At 35.1% G+C, this 24,347-nt stretch overlaps 1 protein-coding gene across 2 annotated transcripts in view; it reads right to left on the reverse strand.

Moving 5' to 3' along the window:
* SOX6 (SRY-box transcription factor 6) overlaps positions 1–24,347 on the reverse strand; it is a 248,787-nt gene that overhangs the window by 217,485 nt on the left and 6,955 nt on the right. For both annotated transcript variants that reach the window (XM_080619786.1, XM_080619787.1), the window contains 2 exons: positions 17,164–17,407; positions 2,221–2,431 (listed from right to left, as the gene is read on the reverse strand). In XM_080619786.1, the coding sequence (XP_080475912.1) occupies positions 2,221–2,431; positions 17,164–17,407 (455 nt within the window). Of the gene's footprint in view, positions 1–2,220; positions 2,432–17,163; positions 17,408–24,347 lie in introns of those variants that run through there.

Genomic DNA, 24,347 nt, shown 5'->3' on the forward strand with positions numbered 1-24,347 from the left:
TTCATTTAGAGAAACCTCTGAATACTGATAGAGGTGTTCAAGTCTGTCATAAGATTTTTGGTATTCCTAGTCTACACAGAAGTTTAAAACCATTGAAGTTCCTAAGTGTAACATCTTTAAGAATTTGCAATCTTTCTATTAATGATTTTTCTGTGTTGGTTTATATGATACCAGTTGGATGTTCACTAATTAGATTCTGTAATGGAAGTGATTTTCTTCCTACAGAAAATACTGGATGAATTGAAAAGAACTTCACATGAGGCTACAGTCAATTACCTTTGAACTTACAGGTAGACTTTAGAATAGTTTTCCACTATAATATGGCCCATAAAAGGCAAGATTATTTTATAGATCAGAAATTACCTCTATTACACACCTGGTGAGAACACATAGCATGGAAGGCTCAGATGCAGTGAGAGGGATCTCTCTGCTGGGCACATACCTCTCTTGAATCAAACAGTGTATACTAATACAGAGGAAGTGAAGAAAATATTGAGAATTCATACAAAAATAATCTATGAAACACCTGAATGCTTACAGTTAGATACAATGTTTAAACTTTCTGATGCACATTCTTATTAGCACACCATTCAGTATACTCCTGGAAAAGTCTTAGCTATGGTGTCACTATAATCAACAGCAACTTGGATACACCCGCAGCAAAGTATGAGCCAAGACCTTTGATTAGCATGGAGTGTCGAACGACTGTTACTGACTGTAAAAATCAACTTTGCCAAAGTAACATTTAAAATAGTTTTCCTAGTCTAATCACCAAATCTAAGAAAGCAATTTTTAAAAGAGTGATCTTTACAGCTGAAAACAGACAGATGGTAGTAAAGAATCTGGGACATTCTCTCTTTAGAGATGTTTCACCAGCTTCAGAAAGGACACCTATAGAACACATTTATCTATGTGCTGGCATTTAACAATTATGCCAAGAAATTTGAAAGCCTGCTTCCATCCCTACATGATTTTATCACATATTTAAGCATATTATTGTATCAGCATCAATTTTAGTTGAATGCATCCCTTGGCTACATTGCTACAGCGAGCCAAGGGATCCTAAAGTACACCGCTTAAAGTGGATTGTTACAGTGCCATGAAATTGAGGAGGTAAAATCATTCTGCACTCATTCTTATTTCAAAGAAAGAAGTAATCACAAAGTTCTACTGTGTTATGGTTCTATTATGTTACAAATATACTTCCTGGGTTATTTTTAATGCCATAAAACAGCTAACAGAATCCATATAAATGCCTCCACACCTGTTTATATATTTCAGAGCCTCCTTCTCTCACATCTTCCCTGGTACAAACTCATGTATGATCTCACAGACTAGAAGGTGTTGCTTCAGAAGCAATCAAGACTTCATTCTACTTGACATGGGAGAGATTTTTATAGTGGACCTTAACCTTGTGCACATATATACTGATAAACTCATTCTGCAACTCTGTTCAGTTCCTATCAAGACTAAAATCATAACAAAGCTGATGAAAATATCTGAATAAGGACTGAATACATAAACTGCCTTAGAGCTCAAAGATTTTTCCTCATTTTTATCTCTTTTAACATATGTAGGTCAGAACTAGTTACTCTTCACAATGAAAGTATTTCCCATTGTCCTAGCCATAGATGCTGGGTCATTAAGGTGATGAAAGATGAGAATTTCTAAGACAAAACTAACCAGCTCATGTTATATTCATTCTTATTGTCTAAAATAAACATTTATCTTTTAAAAGAAAACGAACAAATAGCACTGAAGAATACCTCTCAGAACTTTACAACCATTTAAGAGTTCATCATAACCTTTCAAGAGTTTAGTTTTCACCTAAACCAGCATTCTTGGCGGTGTTCAAGGCCAGGCTGGATGAGGTCTTGGGTGGCATGGTTTAGTGTGAGGTGTCCCTGCCCATGGCAGGGGGGTTGGAACTAGATGATCTTAAGGTCCTTTCCAACTCTTAACTATTCTATGATTCTATGATTATTGCTTTGACTCACATGCAACCAACACAATTTAGAAAGTTTTAAAAAACTGGCATGTTTGTCTAAAATCCCTAATGGATCTCAAACTACCATTGCCATGGTAACCTGTGAATAACTTTACCCTAGCCTTTGCCAACTATGCAATTTTCTGGCTCCTGATACCAAACACAGTCTTTATGCCATAAAAATTGTAGGGTTTGGGGGTGGGCAAACTGTATTGGCCTTATCCAACACATACCTTCTTGCTCAGTCCTGGTCATTTCTTCTAGTTTCTTCTGCTTCAGTGTGTCCACCACATCTGCAAGGCTTCCTTTGCGGCGTTCTGGTGTTCCAAAATTAACACTGGTCATTAGGTCACTGCGGTCACGACCTCCGTCGTCGGGCTTGTTTGGTGAGGTAGAGGTATTTCGGAAGGAATATAGGGAACATAACTTATTACTCTCTGATTCCTGCAAAGAAACAATACAATATGAAAACACAGGCTATCTCTTATGCCAGAAGGATATAAAACAGGTAAGAGTTAAAAGCATTATTTATTAGTTTGTAATACTAATGAGCCTACATATATCCTCCAATTTCTAAAATGAATATTATGATTTGAACTTCCTGAGTTTTAGCACTTGGCAGGGGCTCTTTTTTCCTTAAGGCCAGTCCTCTCCATGTTTCTAACAATCATATTTCATATCTAAGCTACTCCTGATCAAGGATTTTCCTTGTCAGAAACAAGCCCCTTCAACACTTTTTTCAATGAACTTGTTAAGCTCTTACAGTTTTATTTAGTTCCTTAAGTAAGGGCAATACATGTAGCACTAAGAAAAAATACAGACAGGCACAAATTATTCCTGGATAGATCCTCAGCTGATGGAAAACAACTTTAACCTAGAAAAAACTTTAAACTAGAAAAAAGAGGCCTATGACTGAGGAGCAAGGAACCTTTGTTTAACACAGTTAAACAAAGCTTATGGTATGTGTCTACTCATGCTCATTCACTGTCCTTTAAATTAAACCCTTTTCTTAAACAATGAAGGCTATAATGATTCTAATATGCAAAGGGAGATGTTACTTTCCAGGCTAGGATAGACAAGAATAAGCAAGGAAATTAATTTATGGCAAAATATAAAAACTGTGTTATACAGCCAAAAACATAGAAAGAAGTAAAAGGGTTCATCTCCCTTGTCAATAAATAACACACAGTATTGGAGCAATAAGCTAAAAAAAAAGAAAAAGGCATCAAAAAGCAGCGAGTAATGTCAATTCTCCTCAGTTTTGTGATATTATCCAACAGTCAAGCCCTTTGTGAACTTCTCTGGCTCAGACTCCTCATTCTCCCAACCGTAGATGCAACCTTTGCTCCATCTTTGCTAAAAAGAGCACAAATTCTTCAGTTTGCCTTCAGAAACTCAATCATGGGAATTTCTTGCACACTTTTCTTTCTAAAATTATTATTCTAATTTTTAATAGTGCCAGGCCAGGAACACTAAAAGTAGGGGGTTAAGAAAAAAAAGAGGGGGAAGGGGAGAGTTGTTTATGGTATGTCTAGAAATGCCATCATATCTATTTGATGCCATAAACCAGATTTCCTTTAAAATTAAACATTAAGAATAATAGTGGCAATATATTTAAGAAGTAAGAAATGAATTAACAGTTCTATCAAAAATGACTCTCCCAATGAATAGCATTCCTCACAAACAATAACATTCCTACTACTCTGTGAGCTGAATATATCCATCTACAGAGTATTGAAGAAACTTGTGTTGAGAAATGTCCCAAGTGAAACAAGGTCTGAAGAAAGGTGGGCTAGAAAACATTAACCATCAGCAACAGCATCAGACATATATCTTTGCTTCAGTCTTGAACAGATTAAGCAGTAGCTGTGCAATGTAACAGAAGGAGCAACACTAACAATGAGCAAGTGTGGTAACTAAGGGCTGTTGACTACATAGAAGGTGGTGGTGGCAAATCATCATCAAGCACAGTAGCATATGATCAGCACAACAATATTACTACCCTTGGAGAAGGAGGCAGAATTTGCTAGTGATGTTGAAAATGTATTTATTCACTAAGACAGGAAAGTAGAAGAAGACACTATTGCATCCCAGCACTGGCAGCACCCTTATCAACACATTAGAAGTGACAGAGGTTTTGTAAACACAAACAGAAAGAGAGGTGACATGGAACAAAAGCTTTACCTTCATTTTTTCATCTATCAAACATCGCAGAATTTTTCATTCCATTCATTTGTATCCATTAAAGAATCAAACATCACAAAGGACAATTACCTTCTAATCTATCTACTAAAAAGCATCTTCTAATATTTTTCAAATTTAAAACTTGAATTTCTATAATACGTTTCCTCAATGAATAATTAATACTATAAAACACGGCATTTCCTCCTTTGAAGACTATAGTACAAGAGTAACAGTAATTTTAAAGGAGTTTGTTCTCAAGAAAACAATGACCTCTTACAGTACATGAATCATATCCATCAGACCCAATGCAGGAGTTTTTTCATGCTCTTAGCAAGGAACACTCCATCTATTGTTTGGCTGGAAACAAGAAGATAAGGCTAATTTTTTGAGCAAGTATAAATGACTGAATATTCTTCCTCCTGATAACCTATCCTCTCACTTGTCTGGATGTATACATGGTCCAGCTCAACATGCCTTCACAGCTTAGAGTCTCCAAGTCCTGCCTCCATTAGGCAGTACATCCACACTTATCTTTAAGAAGACTTTTTCTTTTCAAAAGACTGTAATGTCCGTAATTAAGATGAGACAAGTTTAAACTCCATGCAAATGATGTGCATTTATGAAAGGGAGGCAGAATGACAGCCTTTGCAAGAATGAGAATCTGTCCAAATAATGGAGCATTTTATGTTGTCAGTTTTGTGGGTAACTAAAACATAGAATAAAAATAAAAGAATAAAAGGCATCTCTAATATTTTTGATTCTGTTTGGCCCTACAGCTATAGTATTGGGGTCACTAAGCAGCTAATATGTTTGCAGTATATTACCTGAATTGGCATTCTGAGAAACCCAGCAAGGATAACTTTCTGAGCCCCATCTTTTTCTGAAATCAGAAATGCTTAAAAAGAGTGGCTGAAGATCCAGAAGGAGAACTGCACAAACTGAAAGGCATTCAAGGGATTAAATGGGCAAATGAAAAAACTGCAGACCAGTCCAGTGTAAATACCTTATCTAATAATAGCAGAACTCAGCTAGAAAAATCTACATCAGCTGCATGTACAATTATCTACAAGAAACAAAACCAATTCCCATGCATTCTATGATTCTAGATAAATTTGTGAACAATCTGCAAATAAAAATGTAGCTAAAATGAAACACTAAAAGGCTTCAGAAGGAATTTTACAGCTATGTAATCAGAATAGGTATTTTTACTCCTGTGTATCTACCGTTGGTAGCTTTCTTTTTTATTCCAACCGTATGAACTGGTTATATCGACCTCACACGGATAATGGAGTGTTGTCTCAGAGAAGAAGTATATCACCTTCACAAGATGTTTGCTGGTCCTCTTGCTTTAATGCATACAGTATGTTCACTAGAAAATCTGGAATTCAGAATGGAAAAGTACCACCATGCTTTACCATAGAACAAAAAAAATAAATTCATGGTCAGAAAAGAAGAACCTGGTTCTTTTTCAATAATGAAATAGATCCTATCCTTGAGAAGCTTTATGATGCAACCTTTCACAGAAGAAGGAATCCCCAGTTCATTTGATTTGAAAACAGGAAAGAAAGGATGCTATTAAAGGTATTTTTTATGCTATTTCAAAAAACCAAAACCATGGAAAAAGAAGTAAAGACAAGTCAAGTGCCTAGCTAAGATCAACAAAAACGTCTTCATTTTGCAAACTCCAGATGAGCAATCCATCGGCACTGATGACAATCCTTTACACAAGTCAACTTTTGTCAGCATTATTTTCTCTGATAATAAGAAAATAGGCAAGAAAATATGACTGATATTAATGTCCACTTAACATATTTGTACACAATCTGATGTCCAAATTCATCCAGTAGATACATAATACACTAGACAACTGGCATATTCCTGAATTCTCATGGTTAAAATTCATGCATTTCTTCTGTAAGAGGGCATTTTAAGTCTAAACCTGAAATGATATCTTCAACACATGACAGCCCCTTTGAGAGGTACATTTTTAAAGATGTGCTATTCTTACTGATTTCAGTGATTTCCATATAAGGCGGGAAAAAAGTAAATATCTTCTAATAAGGTAAATAGCAAGCAATCAGTCTACGGAGAAAAGCTTTAACACAAAGCATACTTCTTCATCCAACACAGGTGAAATTCAGTCACAGTAAACCCTACGCATTTTTAATCTTAACTACGTAAGGATTAATTCAATAGTAAAGAAATAGAAGATATTAGAAAACAACATATTAATAAAGTGTCAGCATCAAAATATTATGTCCACCTGAAGCATATTTTACTTGTGTCTTAGGTATAAGTATAGCTTACTACAGATAATATTGCATAGTGGATTTCTTCTCAGTTTGATCCAAAGTGCCATCTGGCACAGATTGCTCAGGATCCCACCATACCTTTGCTAGACTTAGAAGTGTATTCTGCCACTCAAACTCTAATACTGGATAATTGTAGAACTGTTTATGCCTATACCAGAATACACAAGGTTTTTGCCCACCACAATGGCAGCATTTCCAGACTATCCCTTAGTAACTGGCAAATGATAAAATTTGAATACAGCTTATTGCACAAAATTAGGCATAAATCTGACTGCTTAAGGAACAACATGTATGATTATTTTACATCTTAAGTTTTCTTCTTTGCCTTATCTTTGTGTCAGATACAAAAATGGTTTAAGTTGAAGAGGTATTTATTTGAAGATATGACTAAACCAGGAAATCTTACTGCCCAGCACCCAAAGGCAGAAACTCAGTCTTGACCACTATTCCAGCTGCTTATTATTCAGCAGTCTATCTCTGAAACATTGAGGTTTCATATCAAGGTAAATAAAGGGTATTTTTCCTGCATATATTTCCTTCTCAGTCCATTAGCATAGACAAAATTTTATTACAGATCATTCAACTGACAATGCTTAGAGTTTTGACTAAGTGTCCCTATTATACCAGATTTAATACCTATATATAGCCATTAAAATTCAAGGATTAGGCTACAAAGTGGACAAAATGGGGAAAAATAAATAAATGCACAGAAGACGGATTGCTAATGGCCAAAATTAGCAAGGCCAGAATAGTAACGTACTATGCATGGTTCACCCAGTGATAGGTACCCCATGCAGGAAATCATGCATGAAATTTACTTACCCCTAAAACCTGTACCTAACCCCCTATTCATTTGCCAATGAGAAAACATTAAGATTTCCAGTGCAATATCATAAAAGCTTTCCTAAGTCTATACAGGCACAGTAAATTTCTTTAATCAATTCCAAGTTTGCTTTGAATGTATGTGGTCCAACAATAGTGTCCTTAGTCTCATCAGCTTTCTAGGCTGCTTGGTGTAAACAAGTGGCCGATGGCCATTCCTTTTAGAGTTGCTGTGAATGGCTCAATATAGTTTTGGTAGTGGCAGAAACAATTCTGAATAATTACATATAACAGCTTTGTAAAAATAAATACAGAGATTCTTTGTGACTACATACATGGTATTTTCTTCTCACTCCATAACAATTCTTAAAAATCTATATTAAAATATCCTGGATAAATATTTCAGCATGCCTCTCACTCTACGAAAATATCTTTTAGCATATACGTTCACTAAATTTCACAAGTTGCATTGGTAAAATTCTTCAAAAGGAGAGCTGCTTAGTTTCCAAAGGAAGGAATATCGTTATACTTCCTTAGATGTTTTTGTTGAAAAGGATTGAAAAAACAATCATAATTTTCTTGTTAGTGTGAAAAAATTTAGTTTCTTGTGCATTTACATTCTTAACTCTTCAAGTAGTTCATTTTCCCATCCATGGTCCCACTGGTTTTAACAAGATAAATGAGAGAGAATGGCTGCAAGTGAAGTAACAGTATTGAAAGTTGACCTAGCATTTTTCATACTGGAAAGCTAAAGATTATATCAACATCTGTAAAATAGAATCATGAGCCAACTTGTGTTAACTTCCTCCACTTCCAAAATAGAGTAAACACACACAAAGTTATGGTTTTATTGGTGAAAGTGTAAGCTAAAAACAAGATTCAATATTCTTGGCTCCTTCTTCTGAACGGACAAAGTATAAAATATGCAGGCTGCATTTGGGGGCTGAGAAGTAACATCTTATTTTGGGGAATCTATAGTCATGGAGACCTGGCTTGGGACAGCTCTCTCTTTGGGATCCTCATGGGTTAAGAAGACATCAACAGTCTCATGAATAAGATTCTGTAAATAGGAAGCCTTAAAGGGGGGAAGTGCATGAAGCTGCATATTTTAATAAAGAGACATCACAGTTCCTTTATGGTGGCATTTATGTTTCATGTAGGTAAGACAGATTCTGTCTCAAAAAGGGAAGCTCTCTGAAGGTGGGAAAAGAGGAAAACTCAGGAACTGAAAATGTGGGCTGTACAAAATCAGGGTCACAGTGTTAGCTACCAATTTAAGACTAACTACCATCAACTTTGATTGAAAGTTAACGACTGTAGTCCTACTCAATAGCCAAAGAGCAAACTGTTTCTGTAAGAGTTCCATTGAAATCACAGGATGAATGGCCAGGAAGAAGTAGAAAGCAAATATTACTAACATAAAATGTGTTAGCAGAATTGCTTATTTCCATGTGGATGAGGCTTTTCTGTTATAAAAGGATATTTATCTGTCTCTGCATTGAATGGGACACATGTAAACACCCCAGGAAAGTTGGATATCCAGAGTGGTTTTGATTCCAAGTACTAGAGGCATGCTGGCACTTGGAACTAGTCTGGAGTTAACATATAATGAAAGCAAATGTTTACAAAATCATTTCCAATCACTATATTAAATAAGGTTTCCCACTTTGAGGAATTTAATTAAATAGAATTAAGAGAAATTAGAAATCTAAGCGATCATTTCCAATTCTCATCCGATTAAAAAACCCACAAATTTTATTAAGAAAGATTTATTTAAAGCCAAGGCTTGAGAATGACTGCTATGAGCTATTGAGAGAATATCATTTGTAAAGTCTCAGCAAATTATGCTAGTGGGAGGGCAAATGGCAAGTAATGGAATAAAACCTCAAGTCTTTAACTCAGCATTTACTCTGATAAAACTTACACTGATTTCAGTGTCAAAGTCTAGGTTGAATACAATCTCTAAAAACCTTGTAATTCATCTTCTATACACATAAAAACCCTAAGAAGAAACAATACAAGAGTAAGCACTAGCTCTAAGCCAAGAAATAATATGTTAAATTAAGAAAAAAAAAAAAAAGAAAAAAAACTTTAGATCAAGGGTTTAAAAATGAGATGAAATAATAAAATATGACATAAAAAAATAAAAAAAAATAGAATCATAGAATATTTTGGGTTGGAAGGGACCTTCAAAGGTCATCTAGTCTAGCTCTGCTGCTATGGGCAGGGACATTTTCAAGTAGATAAGGCATATGTGATACTAGTACGGTCTTATGAGTAGGCCACTGCAAGACTAGGTATCTATTTTGAAGGAATAGGCAGCGACTTGTTTCATGTAAAATATGACCATCTAATTGCAGTAATCCCTTCATACTCAGTTGTTGGAGCAAACCTAATTAATCCAGGTACACCAACTTTTGGGTAGAGGGAATTTAGAATGTTATAATATTTCAATTATGTGCTTTAAACCCTTTTCTTTACAAATGAACAAATCTGTGAAAAAAATTGGCAGGCATTTTGCTCTGTTGCAAACAAAACAGAAATATGACCTCAAAATTCTTAAGTACAATGACCAATCACTTCTATATGGCAATCAACTCACCCACAAATGATATACACAAGCTTGTGTGCTTTTGTAAGAGTTAAATGCTAAGGATTTCCTTAATTATCCAAATAACATATGTCCTAACATCCAGTGTTTAGGTTTTGTAATAAATCACAACAATATTGAGACTTTATGCCCTGGACTTTCATTAAATGCTCTTACTAAGAAAAAGTAATGGACCACCATTTACAGAATGAGCATTTAGACTTACATCTTCATCTAAACTGAAACAGAAGATGCATTGTGATCAGTCCCAGCTGATTAGCACTGTTTGCCTTTTGGGTAAATAAAGACATATTTTGTGATGTATGCTTCTCAGAAGCTGCCAAATAAAACAAGGATTGTGTGACTTGGATACTCCAGACCATTTTGTATATATCCAACTTCCTCCTATTAGGTCATCTTAGTTGTCTGACCTATAACTAGATCAACTGTAAATATCAAAATAAAATTCATATTTATGTTTTTAGCAATATCAAATGCACATAGAAATCCTTCTCTGTATATAGTTGCATGACATGTATTACATGCTTTATGTTTCCCTTTTAGCATTTGCAAAGGAATGCATGCAGGAAAGCAGCCTGCCGCATACAGTACTTGTATTTCTTTAAGGTAAACACTGATGAAACATTTGGAAGATTGAAATAAAAACAAGACATTTATGAGACATAAAGGTATCACATAAAACTGTCGTGAATTACAATAACATTGGCTGAATCCCAGAACAGATAATCCTTATAAACTTGCAGGAATGTTATAAACTGTATCTGAACATCAGTGATACAGTACATTAAGAGATTCATATTACACTTGGTGCTGTGTAAATCTCAGTCTCTAGAATTTTCATGGCCTCAAAGTTTAAAACAAATATATGAAGTATCTTTCTTTCCTCCATGAAGATATTTTATGTACACAGTTTCATTATGCTGAACAAAGATATCAAAGTCTGTTTTTTCTTGAGCTGTCAAAGTACAAAAGAAATGCAAAAAGTCCTTGCGCAGATGTAGTAAAGTGCTGGATTTTATCTTTTGGCAGGTGCTCAATATGCAGCCCACATAATCACATGTTAATGACTGGAGTGTGTTAATCAGTATGCATACCTGATTCCTTCTTGCCCAAGAAAAAAAAAATAAAAAAAAATTAACAATTTAGAGCATGTCAATGCTTCTACTTTTGAAAAATTGTATGTCATCATACAGAAGTGAATTAAAAACTTTTCAAAAATTGCTTTATAAAAAATAGGAAATGTTAAGAATAAATTTACTACAGGTTTAGATGAATAAAACTACAAGTCTTTTGCAAAGAATTCAGGTGATTAACTCTATTTAAACAGAGATCACCCTAGAATATACAGAAAGGTTTAAAATGGACTGTGCATTTGGAAAAAAAAATTGTACAGTGTCAAAATGAATATAATAGAAATAAGCAGCCATGCCAAAAAGAACAATTATTTGATTCTTCTTCAAATAAAGTCAATTTTGTATTTCACCACTTCCATTAAGCTCATTATCCTGCACACTTCTGGGGAATTTTTTTATTATTTTTAATATGAAACATAAACATCTCTTTATGCTAAAGCTAGTAAAACTAGCTTCTTGATCTTTCAAACATTTAGACATGTGCTTAACATTATATTTGTTGGTAGTCCCAATAAAGTCAAGTTAAGCATATACCTGAATGCTTTCGAATCAAAACAACATACTTGAAAAAATTACTTCTATCTCTTCTGCAGTATATTTCTCATAGGAGTCTATTTTATGGAAAAATAAATTACGATATCATCTGCTTCTTCACACCCTTCAGTTTCAGCCAAAACTTTGTACCCATGCAATTACATATGAAGGTATTTATCTCTTTAGTTAGATAAAAACTCTAATGTACTACCTGACATGCAGAAATAATAACAGAAGCACAGTAGAATTGCTTTCAACCATCACAAAACTCAGATTTGTACATGTAAATAACAGCTGTGTGAACAATTTAGCAGATACAGAATTGCTAGAGTTTAGGGCATTTATATTTGATGCATTTTATATGCTCATATCAGGCCATAAAGGAACTAAATATAAAATTTCAAAACACATAATTGTACCTATAACTTTTCAGAATTTGAAGCCATGATTTTATATAACAACAAAGTCACAGTGTTTAGCTTGCTTAAATGTTTTCCATGATCTTTCCTAAAAATCTGAGTTTATTTTCCTTAAAGGGAAGAACTTTCAATGAGACAAGTTAGTAGCAAGACTGCGGGGGAGGGAAGAGGAACACGGTTGTGCTTGTTTTATGTACAGATAATAAGCACTGAAACATTATGACCTTCAGGATACCACCTATTTCTGCCTTTCTGATGCCAGCAGTTTTGCTAAAGCTATATAAAGTTAAATTTGATACTTAGTGATCTAAAATTCTTTTAAAAGAAACAGATACATGTGGCATTAAGGGATCTTCACTTTTCCTGCTGCATATACAAATTTGCTATCAGTACTGCTGAGCTGTACAGGCAGACACAGTGAAAAGGTAAGAAGGCTTTCACTCGTTTGGCAAGAAGTCAAGAAAAGACAGAGACTTGGCATATTTATGAAATATATGTCAATGTTGCTATTTGAGATAAAACCCAATGAGATACATTTAATTTCTAAATCCAAGGGGTCTCTGAACAGTGTTACAAAATTATAGGGAAACAAAGCATATATTTGGATGTAACTAACTTGTATTTGTATATTTATGTGTGTCTGGATGTCCTAGTAAAATAACACCCACCCTTTAGACTTGACTTGCTGCTGTGGTTCCATGTAACAGTCTATCACTGCATCATTTCAAGTAATAGCAGAGCAAAGAGATGTGGATGCCCTCATTCTGTGCACACACATGCTGTCTATACACCCCTACAGTAGCTGGCAGGTGAGGAACATCATTGAGGAAAAAAAAGAGTACAGTGACCATCACAGCGATACACCATCATGTATAGTGGTCAAGACAGTGCCCTTGAGTTCTTTCAAAAACCTGTCTGCTACCAGATAGTTATATTGGCATTGGTGATGGAAACAGTTTGCAGCTTCTGGGTGGGGGTGGGGAAATTCTGCATTCTGAAGAAAGATTACAGATTACATTAGGTAAAAGCTGCTCAAATGCATTTTTCACAAGACTCACAAGTAGCCCTTACAGCCATGGGAAATCACCATCCTATTCCTCAAAGAAGAGCAGGGCAGTTGTCCGTCTAATTTTGTATTCTGTTGTTGGCATTGCTTTCTCCTGATACTTCAGAGCAAAAATAAAAAGTCTTCAAAATTTACCTCCCAAGATGTGTGAGGCTCTGTATGAAGGTGGGGACCATCCTGGTTCCCCAGCAAACAAAGCACAAATTATGATTCTCCATATTCTCCACTAGTAAATATGTTATTGGGATATAACAATTCAGTTACTATTTAATTTAGCAGAAGTAAATATTATTGTCTTTCCCCCTTATCCTCTCTGTCTGTTGCTCCAAGACAGCCAGGTTTTGGACACAAACTAAAAATTTTTCTCTATTTCTTACCTGCTACTCACTGTCCATGAGGGAAAGCAGGATACTTTCCTCATTATCATACTTTGCCTTCTTCCTTACAGTTTACTGCAGCAAACAGGTATATCCTTGGTCTAAAATCAATTTTATTTTCTAGTAGGACTACAGGCAGCAATAAATAGCCATATGTCCAGGTATTTTTATATTAAATTACAGTTAGAAGTATATATATAATTGTTTCAGCTCAGCAATATGAAATTACAGAAATCTTTTGGTTGTTTTATCTTCTCTCCACTGTAACATCAAATTGGCTGGTGATACGATACTCAGTGTAAGTCATTACAGGTGTGATGTTACAGTTGTTATACATTGCTGAACCTGTCAAATGAAAAGGGAACACAAAGGGAATTTCCAAATGCAGCTGCTATTTCCCATTTGTTAAATACTTTTATTACACCATGTAAGTACACAGCTGGGAAATACTATAGAGTGGGAGTTAAAACAAAATATTTTGGCTTCCAGACATTCAGAATACACGAAGGACTCAATGCAAAGCAATGCCTGATATCAAAGGGAGTGAAAGTTTGAAAACATTTTTAGCCAGTGTGGGGTTTTTTAAGATAATACACAATGTAGTTTCAAGGTATCCTACATTACAGAAAGTGCTGCATACCACAAATGTTAGGAAAAATCTCAAATCTTTTTTCAGTCTAATTGCTCTCCTACAGTATTTTTTTTTTTCACTTAAGATCTGTACAGCCCTTGCACTACGTTACGGTGCATAGTGTGTGCTCTCACAAACTCCAGGGAACTGCTTAGTAGTTTTAAGGGCACAAAGGAAGCAGGATTGTACCCTTAATTAGATACCACATAAAAGAGAATTTTTTTCCTCCCCATATGTTGACATAGCATTCTTTGAATTTACTATCTTATAACCAGACAATACACATTATTGATGCATTTTAATGACAGCATTACTTTCAGTGTAAATAGTATGAGCAGGTGCTTCTTCAAATCTGCTTTGAAATGATTCATCTGGGAAAGGTCAGAAAGTGCTTACCTTCTGGGAATTCGATTTTATTAAGTAGAAAAGCAGTCACTACCACAGCACCTACCTCAAATTTGCCCAACCCATATTCTGGAATTTGTCTTTCTGGAAAGAAACTCCTATCCTCCCTTAAAGGAGTATGAAATTGCCTTCATCAGGAAAATTGCAGGTGCCTCTGAACTCTTTCTTAGTAATATTGATGCCTGATTGGAGATTGAGGTGTTTCAGAGAAACTTTATGCAATTAATAACAGCTTAAAGGTTTGCTCATGAAGGACATAAGTAAGGGAGAAAAACTGATCAAACAAGTTACCCTAAATGACAGTCCCTCAAGGGGAAAAAAAAAATTGTCACCACTTCACTGTTGTGATCTAACTAGTCATCTAAGGCACCTAAACTGTAAATACACTGGGACCTTGCTCTGCACATTTTAAGCTTCTTTTGAGTGCAACCAAACAGTATGCTTTGGAACTTTAGTTTTCATTTCTAGCCAAGCCTTGTAAACTATACCCAGCCTAGAGCTCGGGGGGGGGGGGGGGGGGGGGGGGGTGGTGTGTGTAAATAAATACATAAATAAATCTATTTGATTTAGCTGAGAGCTACCTAAATAAGGATGACAAACACCCACCACCAGATTTAATCCAAGGGAACTGTGGAGATTCCTAATGATTTTCAGGACATTCATTTACATATATGAGGGAATATTTACTGGAAAAAGGAGAGAGAAAAACAGAGTGCTAAGTCACTCAAGCAAAGTTTATGCACCTGTTCTGAAATATGATAAGCTGGGCATTGATTAATGCCTGTCCAGAGGTACAGCTAGTGTTGACATGATAGTGGAGCATTAAGAAAGAAAATAGGGATTGCACTCTGTTGCAGTAAATGTAAAACCACTTCAGAGCAATACAAGTGAGTACAACCGATCATACTACAAGAGGGTCTATCATTTTGGCTTAATGTCCATGGCCTTAATGCTCACGTCCAAGCAACAGCCTGAACCAAAACCAAATGCTTTGGTGTACTCCTAGAAGTTAGGGGTTCCTTTCTTTCTAGGACACAGAGTCATGTTATCAATGTTACTGATGTCCTAAGACTGAAATTCCCAGAGTGCACATGCCTCTCTGAATGAATAGGAAAGTAGCTGATGAATTCACAGATTTATTTTTTCCATCAACAAACTTGATCAATCCTTTCTAGTCTGCATGCAGCTTGTCGTTCTGATAACATAGAAGTTAAAATTATTCTGATGTGCTTATTGTATGACTTACGCAGAACAGTGACTCTCCATCCAAAATGAGTGTCCACCTGAGAATTCTGCATAGCAACCATATGTACAACTTACAACCTACCTTGTCAAATTACTAGCCATTTTTACAGCTGAAATTTTGCCTTCTTCATGACAGCTGCCCAAACACCCCGCAATATTTTAGGCCTGACAGAAAGTTATGCACTGGCTTAAATTGTGCATTACAGATTAGGTAGCATCTTCATCTTTCTGGTTTGGTTTGATCTTTTTAATAAATTGGATTTTAGAAAGAAAAAAAAACCCAAAACACTGTCTTAAGAAAATAGATATTATTGTAGTGCTATTATTTAATTAATTCCAGGCTTCACAATATGTATGAAGAATCCAGTATCTATGTTGATTAATGAATTAGAATTATTATTTCTAGCCAAATTTAAAATAAGTTCATTATGGCTAGCATTGTCAAAAAAAATCACACTGAAAAAAAAAAAAAAGACTTGCTAAAAAAAAAACCTGCTTATAGACATTTAATAAAAATACAGAAGAAATTTTATGAAAACGCAGGGTATTCATTTTAAACTAACTGTGTGAATTTAATATCTGTGAAAGTCATTTTATGGAGACTCTGGAAGTATGATGTTCTAAATTTACAGAACACCTGGCTGCTTCACGTACCTTAATTCTGTTTGAGGAACACATGCAAGGAAAATAAATTGACTGAGATGTCATGCCCATTCAGTCTTCATTCAGTCTGTCCATTTATTGAATAGTTTTGAGGATGAAGAGACAGAATTACAACTGTAAAATAATTTAGGCTACTGAAAAGAACACAGATGATAATTCTGATCATTGCTAACATCACCTATATACAAACCGGTGATCTAGAGCAGAAGAGCATGACAGAGTTACTCATAAACACTTTTCCCCTTCACAAAAAGTTGTAATTTCCTATAAATACAGCGGGATGTTTGTATCACCTAAAATTCCAGCTGCTTTGTTGTGGTGTGAAGCTATAATATTCTAGAGTTGTTTGGTTCCATTTCCGAAACAAGTAAAAAAATACATTAAAGCTTCTTCCTTCAGCACAACACTTTGCAGATGACAAACAGTTGTGAGCTACATCTTCCTGTCAGAAATTAATGCTTGAATATATGAGCTAAAAAGGTTATGACATAAATTAAGGTATGAACAAAAACATGATGAATAGATGCATTTCCTTTCCAAAGGTGAACTCATCAAATGACCTCATTCATATAGACCTGTATACTTAAGAAGATTATACAGTTGTAATTTACAATTACACCATATTGATGTTGATCTATTACCAACACTGACACTTTAACATTTAAAACGCTTTACAGCCATAAAGGATTGTACTGAACATATATTTCAAAATGGAAGTGAACAGTCTTTTACAATACTAAGTTAGAAAGCCACTGTGAGAACTGTGAAACTCACCATTCTGTGTTGGGCTGAGATTACTCCATCCCACTCAGGATCTTGTTGAATGGTCGTGACCAGAGTTGGTAGCTCCTCAGAGTGAGGTTTGTTGTGCATTACATTATGTAGAGGCAGATGAGAGGTCGCATGCTGATCATTGTTTCCCTCTTCCTTGTCACATGATGCTAAGTCCTGGGTCATTGTTTCCTCTCCATCAGCTGCACATGCAAACGGAGAGGTAGCCTGCTTGGAAGACATTCTTCTACAAAACAAGAAAAGCAGACAAAAAGAAAACATTGGTGTTAAAAAAAAACAACCAAAAAAGTTCAAACCAGTCAAAACAGTCCTGTAAACACGCCACACTTGCCTACTACAGTTAAAAATGAATCATATGCAGTCAACAATAGTACTTTAAAAAGTATGGGTTTGGGGATCTGGATCAAAAAAACTGAGATAATGTACTCACTGATGCCAAGTCAAGGTCAGGGTTAAGTTATATGATGCCATTCTATTCATTTATATTTGTCAAACAATATGATTTTCTCCAGCCATATGAAGATGTAACATAAATGTACTTTATTGGTATTTTCATATTGATTTTACATAAGACTTCAAGTCTTTAAACTCTTACTCCATGAGCAATCTGAAGGTTACAAGCAAACATTTAGAGAAAAGTGTCCATCATGCTTTCTTAACAGCATTCCTTGCAAGCAGAAGACGTTTCTACACATTTCTAAATCTATTACAAAATCTGCTAAATAAGTCCTTTTGTTGTTTTTTAGAAGCTGTATCTGCTCTTAACCTGTTTAAAATTTTACCCAGTTTGACCTTTTGGAAAGTGTTTTGAGACATTCATATGAAAAGCGCTCTAAAATGGAATAGATTATTGAATGGATGGATAATATCTGAGTAATCTTTTACAGCTTGAACTAAAAATCTAAAATAATTATGTTTCATTTCATATTAGACATTGAGTACAGGATATAGCTGAACAAATTACTTCAAATGACTTAAAAGTGTGATGAATAAATGCATTGATTTATGTTAAATGTCTTTTTCTAATAATGGCCTCTTACTACCATCTCATATGCAAACACAGCTTTCACCACAGTTTCTGCACTTAGATGAAAATATAACTGACTTCCACTCAAAATCTGAAAACACTTTGTTTAAAATTTCTAATAAGATTAACTGCAACTGTTAAAACAATCATTAATAAACCTGAAAGAAGACAGCTAAAATATATTCACTATTTTCCTAGGTTTTAGCAATTTTAGAATATCCTTGACACTAAAATTGCTGAGAAACTAAGAAATAAGATCTCCACCTTAATTGCTTTTTAACAATAATTGATTTCATACCATTTCTTTAAAAATGCACAAATCAGTTAACATAGGAAACCACATGAGCATTTTTCAAATTAGCAAATCATTAACTTGCTAGTACTGTTTCTGCAGACAAATAAATACTGATTAAAGGGTCTGGAAATCTGATACTAACAGTTAAATTTACAAATCTGTCACATGCTTTCATGAATATTACAGTGAAGGAAATATCAAGTGCAAAGAAAAATAATTAAGTTAACTTCAATTTAAACATTAGTTTTTATGTAGCAGCCTGTGTTTCACATAGGATTTAACAGCTAATGCTAAATTTCTCACAATTAATGAGGGAGTTCAGATTTAGTATACTACAGTGAAAAAAAAATAATATAGGATCAACTAATCTAATTATGTACAGTTCAATATGAAAGTATTACAAGCTTTGAAGTGCTTTGAAACATATTAAAACACTGATACCTATTTAGAATAACTATTCTGTAAATAGAGATAATCCTGCCTCTTAAACTTGATACTGGCAGAGAAAAAAAGGTTTGTGTTTTCTTTAGGGAAGCCTAAGTGTAAGTGGGAGTCTAATATCAGCGCTGCCAATAAGCAGAACTGAGGAATTTTAACCATATATTGCATTCTTACTACACTAAAGAATATGTGTTGATGCTACAGAAAATACGTCAAGAGTTCAGCATCCAGCATTATTGTACGTACTTCAAAGGGTTCTGGTTCATAATTACTAAGAGCCAAGATAAAATAAAAGTTTACTTTTCCCTTTCTCATTAAAATGGTCATGTTAATATAATCACTCACATTAAAATATAAGTCAACACTTTATGCAATTTGAAAACCCTAATGAAAACTGAAAGTCACAATAAAGAATTTTCCTTTCTTCCACCTTCTCAACAGATCTTTTTCCTCTTTCAAGCTGAACGAGCTTCTGTGAAACAGCTATGGCTGTTTCTTCACCATAAATTAATCATGACACAAAACTAGAAATGAAAATGTCTCTTAAGAACAATTTCAACTACAAACTGCACCAATCAATAATAGTGCACAATCCTAATTAAACACAACTCTGCAGCTGAAAAAATAGGCTAAATCTGTCCAAAGCTATGAGTTGGCTTTAAAGGCTGGTTTGTTAGGGACTGTTTTCTTAAGGAAGGCTGGGCCCTCAGTCTTAATCAGCCAATAAATTATTTCCTGCAATTACATTAAATAGAAAATTATCTTCAAATTGGGAATGTTAATTGAAAATCAAAATTCAGACTGAAGTTTAGAAATTACATGCTGAATATAATTAGTCTAGAAAGGCTTCACCTCTATTTCATAAACAGGCTTTTGGTATTTCCTCAAGTGACCATTCAGTGAAGCTATCTACTGATAATGCACTAGAGAGGAAACATTTTTTCTTTGCCATGTAGACTAATATACTTTCCTCTTATTCATGATATTTTAAATGTATTTAAATAAAAATCTCTACTCATGTTCTGGTTTTTAAGTTTATTACATAGAGAAAAGGGGACTCTGTTAACCTTAAAAATAAAAGTCTATTGACAAAATCACATTCACTAATAATCTCAAGCCATTCCAGCAAGTTTTTTCAGTACACTAAGAAATCAGATTGAGAGCAGGGTTCAAATGTTTTCTAGCTCCTCTTATGCCTTTCCTTCACTGCTGCATTATGGTCAAACATATTTTCATACTGTACTTTACTCAGCTACCTATAGTCCTGGAGTCTGAAAAGAAAGCAAGCGCAGGCAGCCATCCTAGGGCATTTGCTCTCCTCATGACATAAGTTTTAGGGGTGTGTTTCATTTTTATTTTCCCCAAAACCTTTGCTAAAATAGCAAAGTTTAGTGCATTAATTATGGTCAGAGGTCAGCACTTGATGGTACTTTTCAGGTTTTTGGTTGCTAGGTTTTAAATGTTGTGGTAAAAAGCGACAGAGATGTAGGATCCTGCTAGATGAAGCCCCCCATCTTCTTTTCCCAGCACAACCATTAACTCAGTCAACATACCTCATGTGTACGTTGTCTGAGGGTGCCAGTTTATGCACTGAATATTGATTATGCCTGGGTTTATAATTAGCAAAACCAAAGTAAATATAAACTCCGTGACTGGGTGTTAACCAGTCAATTACTACATGACGGGTTTTTTCACTTGTTACATGTTTGGTTTTGCTTACTTAAATGGGAGAATTCTGTACACAGAACTCCACCAAGTCCAAAGGCAGAGATTGGCAAATAACTCCAGTGTCTCATCAAATTCAAAGGGAGAAGAATCTGCCCTGTTTGAGTAGTTTATGATAACATTAAACAATAGAACAGGTTGTAGTGTTAAAATGCTTTAATGCTAGACTACGAGTATGAATAGCAGTCAAATTTTAGGCCATAATAACTTCCCAATTTTACATTTAAAATATTCAAAATGCATTTGCTAAATCCCTGGGGGGTGGGGGGTGAATAGTCAATATTCATAATAAATAAGGCTTGTAAAAGGTATCATAAATTTCCTAATTTCCATTATAATTTTTTCTATTATCAATTAAATTCACTCAAATGATTTTAAAAAAAGTTTCTGATAAAAAATATCTCCCTAGTTATAACCCCTGCAAACAGGGGTTTATAATGGAAGTGCTGACACAACCCTAACTACAGCAGCGCAAATGGTGCCGCTATAATACACAAAATCAAGTTCTATTATTCTAAACTATCCTCGCTCGGGGGGTTTTCTTTACTGTGCTCCCAGACAAACTGCTGAAGCATGAAAAATTTAAATGCAATCAAGTGGGTCCAATTCTACTTTACTAGAACAAGTGTCTACAGTGGTACAATCTTAAAAGAAGATGCAACAGATTTGTTTGGTGCTTTTCTTTCTTTTTTCTTTTTTAGCTGTTTATTTATAATACTGTGCAGTGGAGATAAAATAAGAGAGGAAATTACACTCACATTATATCAGTATATTGATTACACAGCATACAATCAGAAAGAAAACTACATTGTGAAATTGTTGCTTTGGTTAAATTGACAGATTAGCTGAACACAGCAACCACTAAAGGTGGAAAATATACCTAATGGGAATGAAAAAATTTGAAAAGGGCCCTAACTATCTGAAGTCCTATCCCTTACTCAACTTCAAGAATTAAATAAACTCTGATTTGGATTTTCCAGACCTAGAATAAATTCTATCTCATTTTGAACTCAAGACAGAAAAAGGGTTGGATCATTTATCAAGACCTCAGTAAAGCTGACTGAATTTCAGTCAGTCTTGATACCAAGGTAGTAAAGCTAAAATTTAACTGCTAAGGGCTTTTTACCTACATAAAATGACAGTCCCAAACAGTTCCAAGTGCTATATATCTGCCACAATTTTTTATTTTAATCCAGAGAAGAAATTCTCTCTGCTGTATTGAAGACTGCCGGTCAGATTCTCAAGAAAAGTTTTTCTTTTTTCCTACAGACAGTCTGTTTTATACCCTTCTAAATACAAATAATAATACCTCAGGGGGTTGGGTCTTTTTCTTGTCTAAGGTTCTTCTACAGTCTCAAATTCTTCAAACAATGCCCATCTTCTTTTTCAAAACAATTAGATAAAATTAAAGACTTCCAAAGCCTAAAATCTTCCACCCTGCTGACTGCTCAAATTAAATGTTATGGTGGAAATTACAGCTAGACCTGGAGTTGTAGCTGCTAGACATTTCAGAATCAAGCCACAAAGTATTAACACAGATAACAACAATGTGATAGCCCTGACACTATTTTAAAAACATATAAACTAAGGAATAAAAATGAGACATATGACAAAGTAGACTTGTAGTTGGCTGGAGACTCTAGCTTCTGCTCTGCTCCACCCTAACAAAACATTCATAAACCTAAAGGCATGTCTACACTGCAGGCATATAAATAATTGCTTTGTAATGCTGAGATATCCAAACTAATTTTAAACAAGCTCATTTCTGATAGCACTGCAACTACAGTAGTGTGGTACTCGGACTAATTCATCGTCTTTGGTGACTACAATATAGACATAACCCAGGTGTACAGCTCCAACAGTAGATTGGAATCAGATTAGATTACAAATATATTCACTTACAGAGCTTTTATGAACAGCCTCAATTCCTTTTCCCCAAAGTGCCAGATTAAAGTACTTAAGTACATGATTAACTGTAAGTACGCAAGCAGTCCACTAATTTCAAATTGGACTATTCAGTTTCAAAAAGTTAAGCACATGGCTAAGTGCTCTGGTGACTCCAGAACTAAACAAATTAAAAGAAACCATTTTCAGTAGCTCTCATAATAATTTAAATATTTCCTTCTAAACTTTTATGCTAAACTGGTGTTCACGAAAAGTAAAACTCAGCCACATTATCTTATCCCTCCTCATCTTCTAAAAGAGCAACAAATATGTATACTCCTCCCATAATATTAAGCATGACTTACAGGACTGTCACAAATCAGCACTCAGCTTTGAGATAAATTAATGGCACTGTATACTCTTTTTTGCTCACACTGTCCGCAGTATCCTCCTCTTTCACACCTGCGACACACATCACCACTTGGTGGCCCTGTGTTTTTCACGGATCCTCAAGCCCCTTCTGAAACTCGAGCATCCTTTATGCAATCTATTTTGCAGTGTGAGTTTGCCTATGCCAGTACAGGCCTGATGCAGAACAGGGTACACTGACACAGCAGCACAGAATTTACCAGAACAACTTACTTATTTCTAGCTGCAAATCAGTTTAACATGGTTTAAACATTCAGGAAAACTGGTCCTTATTTTTGCTATATGAAGATATCAGTTACAGTAGTGTTCGGATAGCCTTCAAGAAAAATGAAAATGCTTTGGCAATAGCCAAAATAGGTTGCAGCTCCTCCCCATAAAACAATGTTATGTAGGCAGAACTCAGTCATGTAATTCATTGTAAATCTAATGCTGTAATCTATCTGCCATTTTAGAATAAACAGTTATTTCCTAAAATTATGAACTGTCATATCTGTTTTTAAGGAGCCTTAGTAACACAAATGAACACTTAGTAACAGATTCCATTCTCCTGAGGCCCCACACCCCAACACAAATCCCTGTGCGCAAGACCTGTATAAATTGACAAGGCAGCAATGGGAGAGAATCTCCCAGTTTTCATTCCTGGCTTTGGCTCTTAGTCACAACAAGGCCTTAGGCCAATCAGTTCAACTCCCTCAAGCTCTTCCTTGGCTTCATTTTGCAGGAACACTACAAGAATTAGATACATATGGATCATTAGCAGCTCTGCAAGATTAGAGAGTTTATGGTAGCTGCAAAAATCACCTTTGAAATAAAAGGTGGGGGGAAGGGTGAAAGCAAATATGATTCAAGAAATGACAGCTATAATGTTAACTGAGCATCCAAAGCTCTAGCTGAAATAAGCATCAAGCTAAGCAATACACCCACTGCTTCCAAGATACACACTCAGATTTTCTTGCATTTGTTTTTCCAATACAGACAAATCACACTTCTGCTAACAGATATGAATCCAAATCACAAAGTTTGACTTAAGATTCAGACTCCCTCAAAGCTCAGAGGGTTTGCAGTAATTGTTATGGTATTTCTTTTAATCTCTAATCAAACAATGTGAGGGCTAAACAGCTCCTTGGAACTTTTTTGGAAAGCCTTTCTCTTACGTTCTGCATTATAATGAGCTTCTCAGCCATGCAGCCACAGTATACTATGATGGTTAGGGCATGAGTTCCTGCCTATTTATCTGGTTGTCGAAAACATTAAAATGGATGCAGCAAAACAGCCTCTCAGCCCCTGGTGACTTTTCAATGAAAATCCAAACTGTTTAGCTGGATTCATAAAATGCCAAAAATACAACTTACCTTTCTAGTAGGT

This window comes from Psittacula echo (assembly GCF_963264785.1).
Source record: "Psittacula echo genome assembly, chromosome: 5".
NCBI lineage: Eukaryota > Metazoa > Chordata > Aves > Psittaciformes > Psittacidae > Psittacula > Psittacula echo.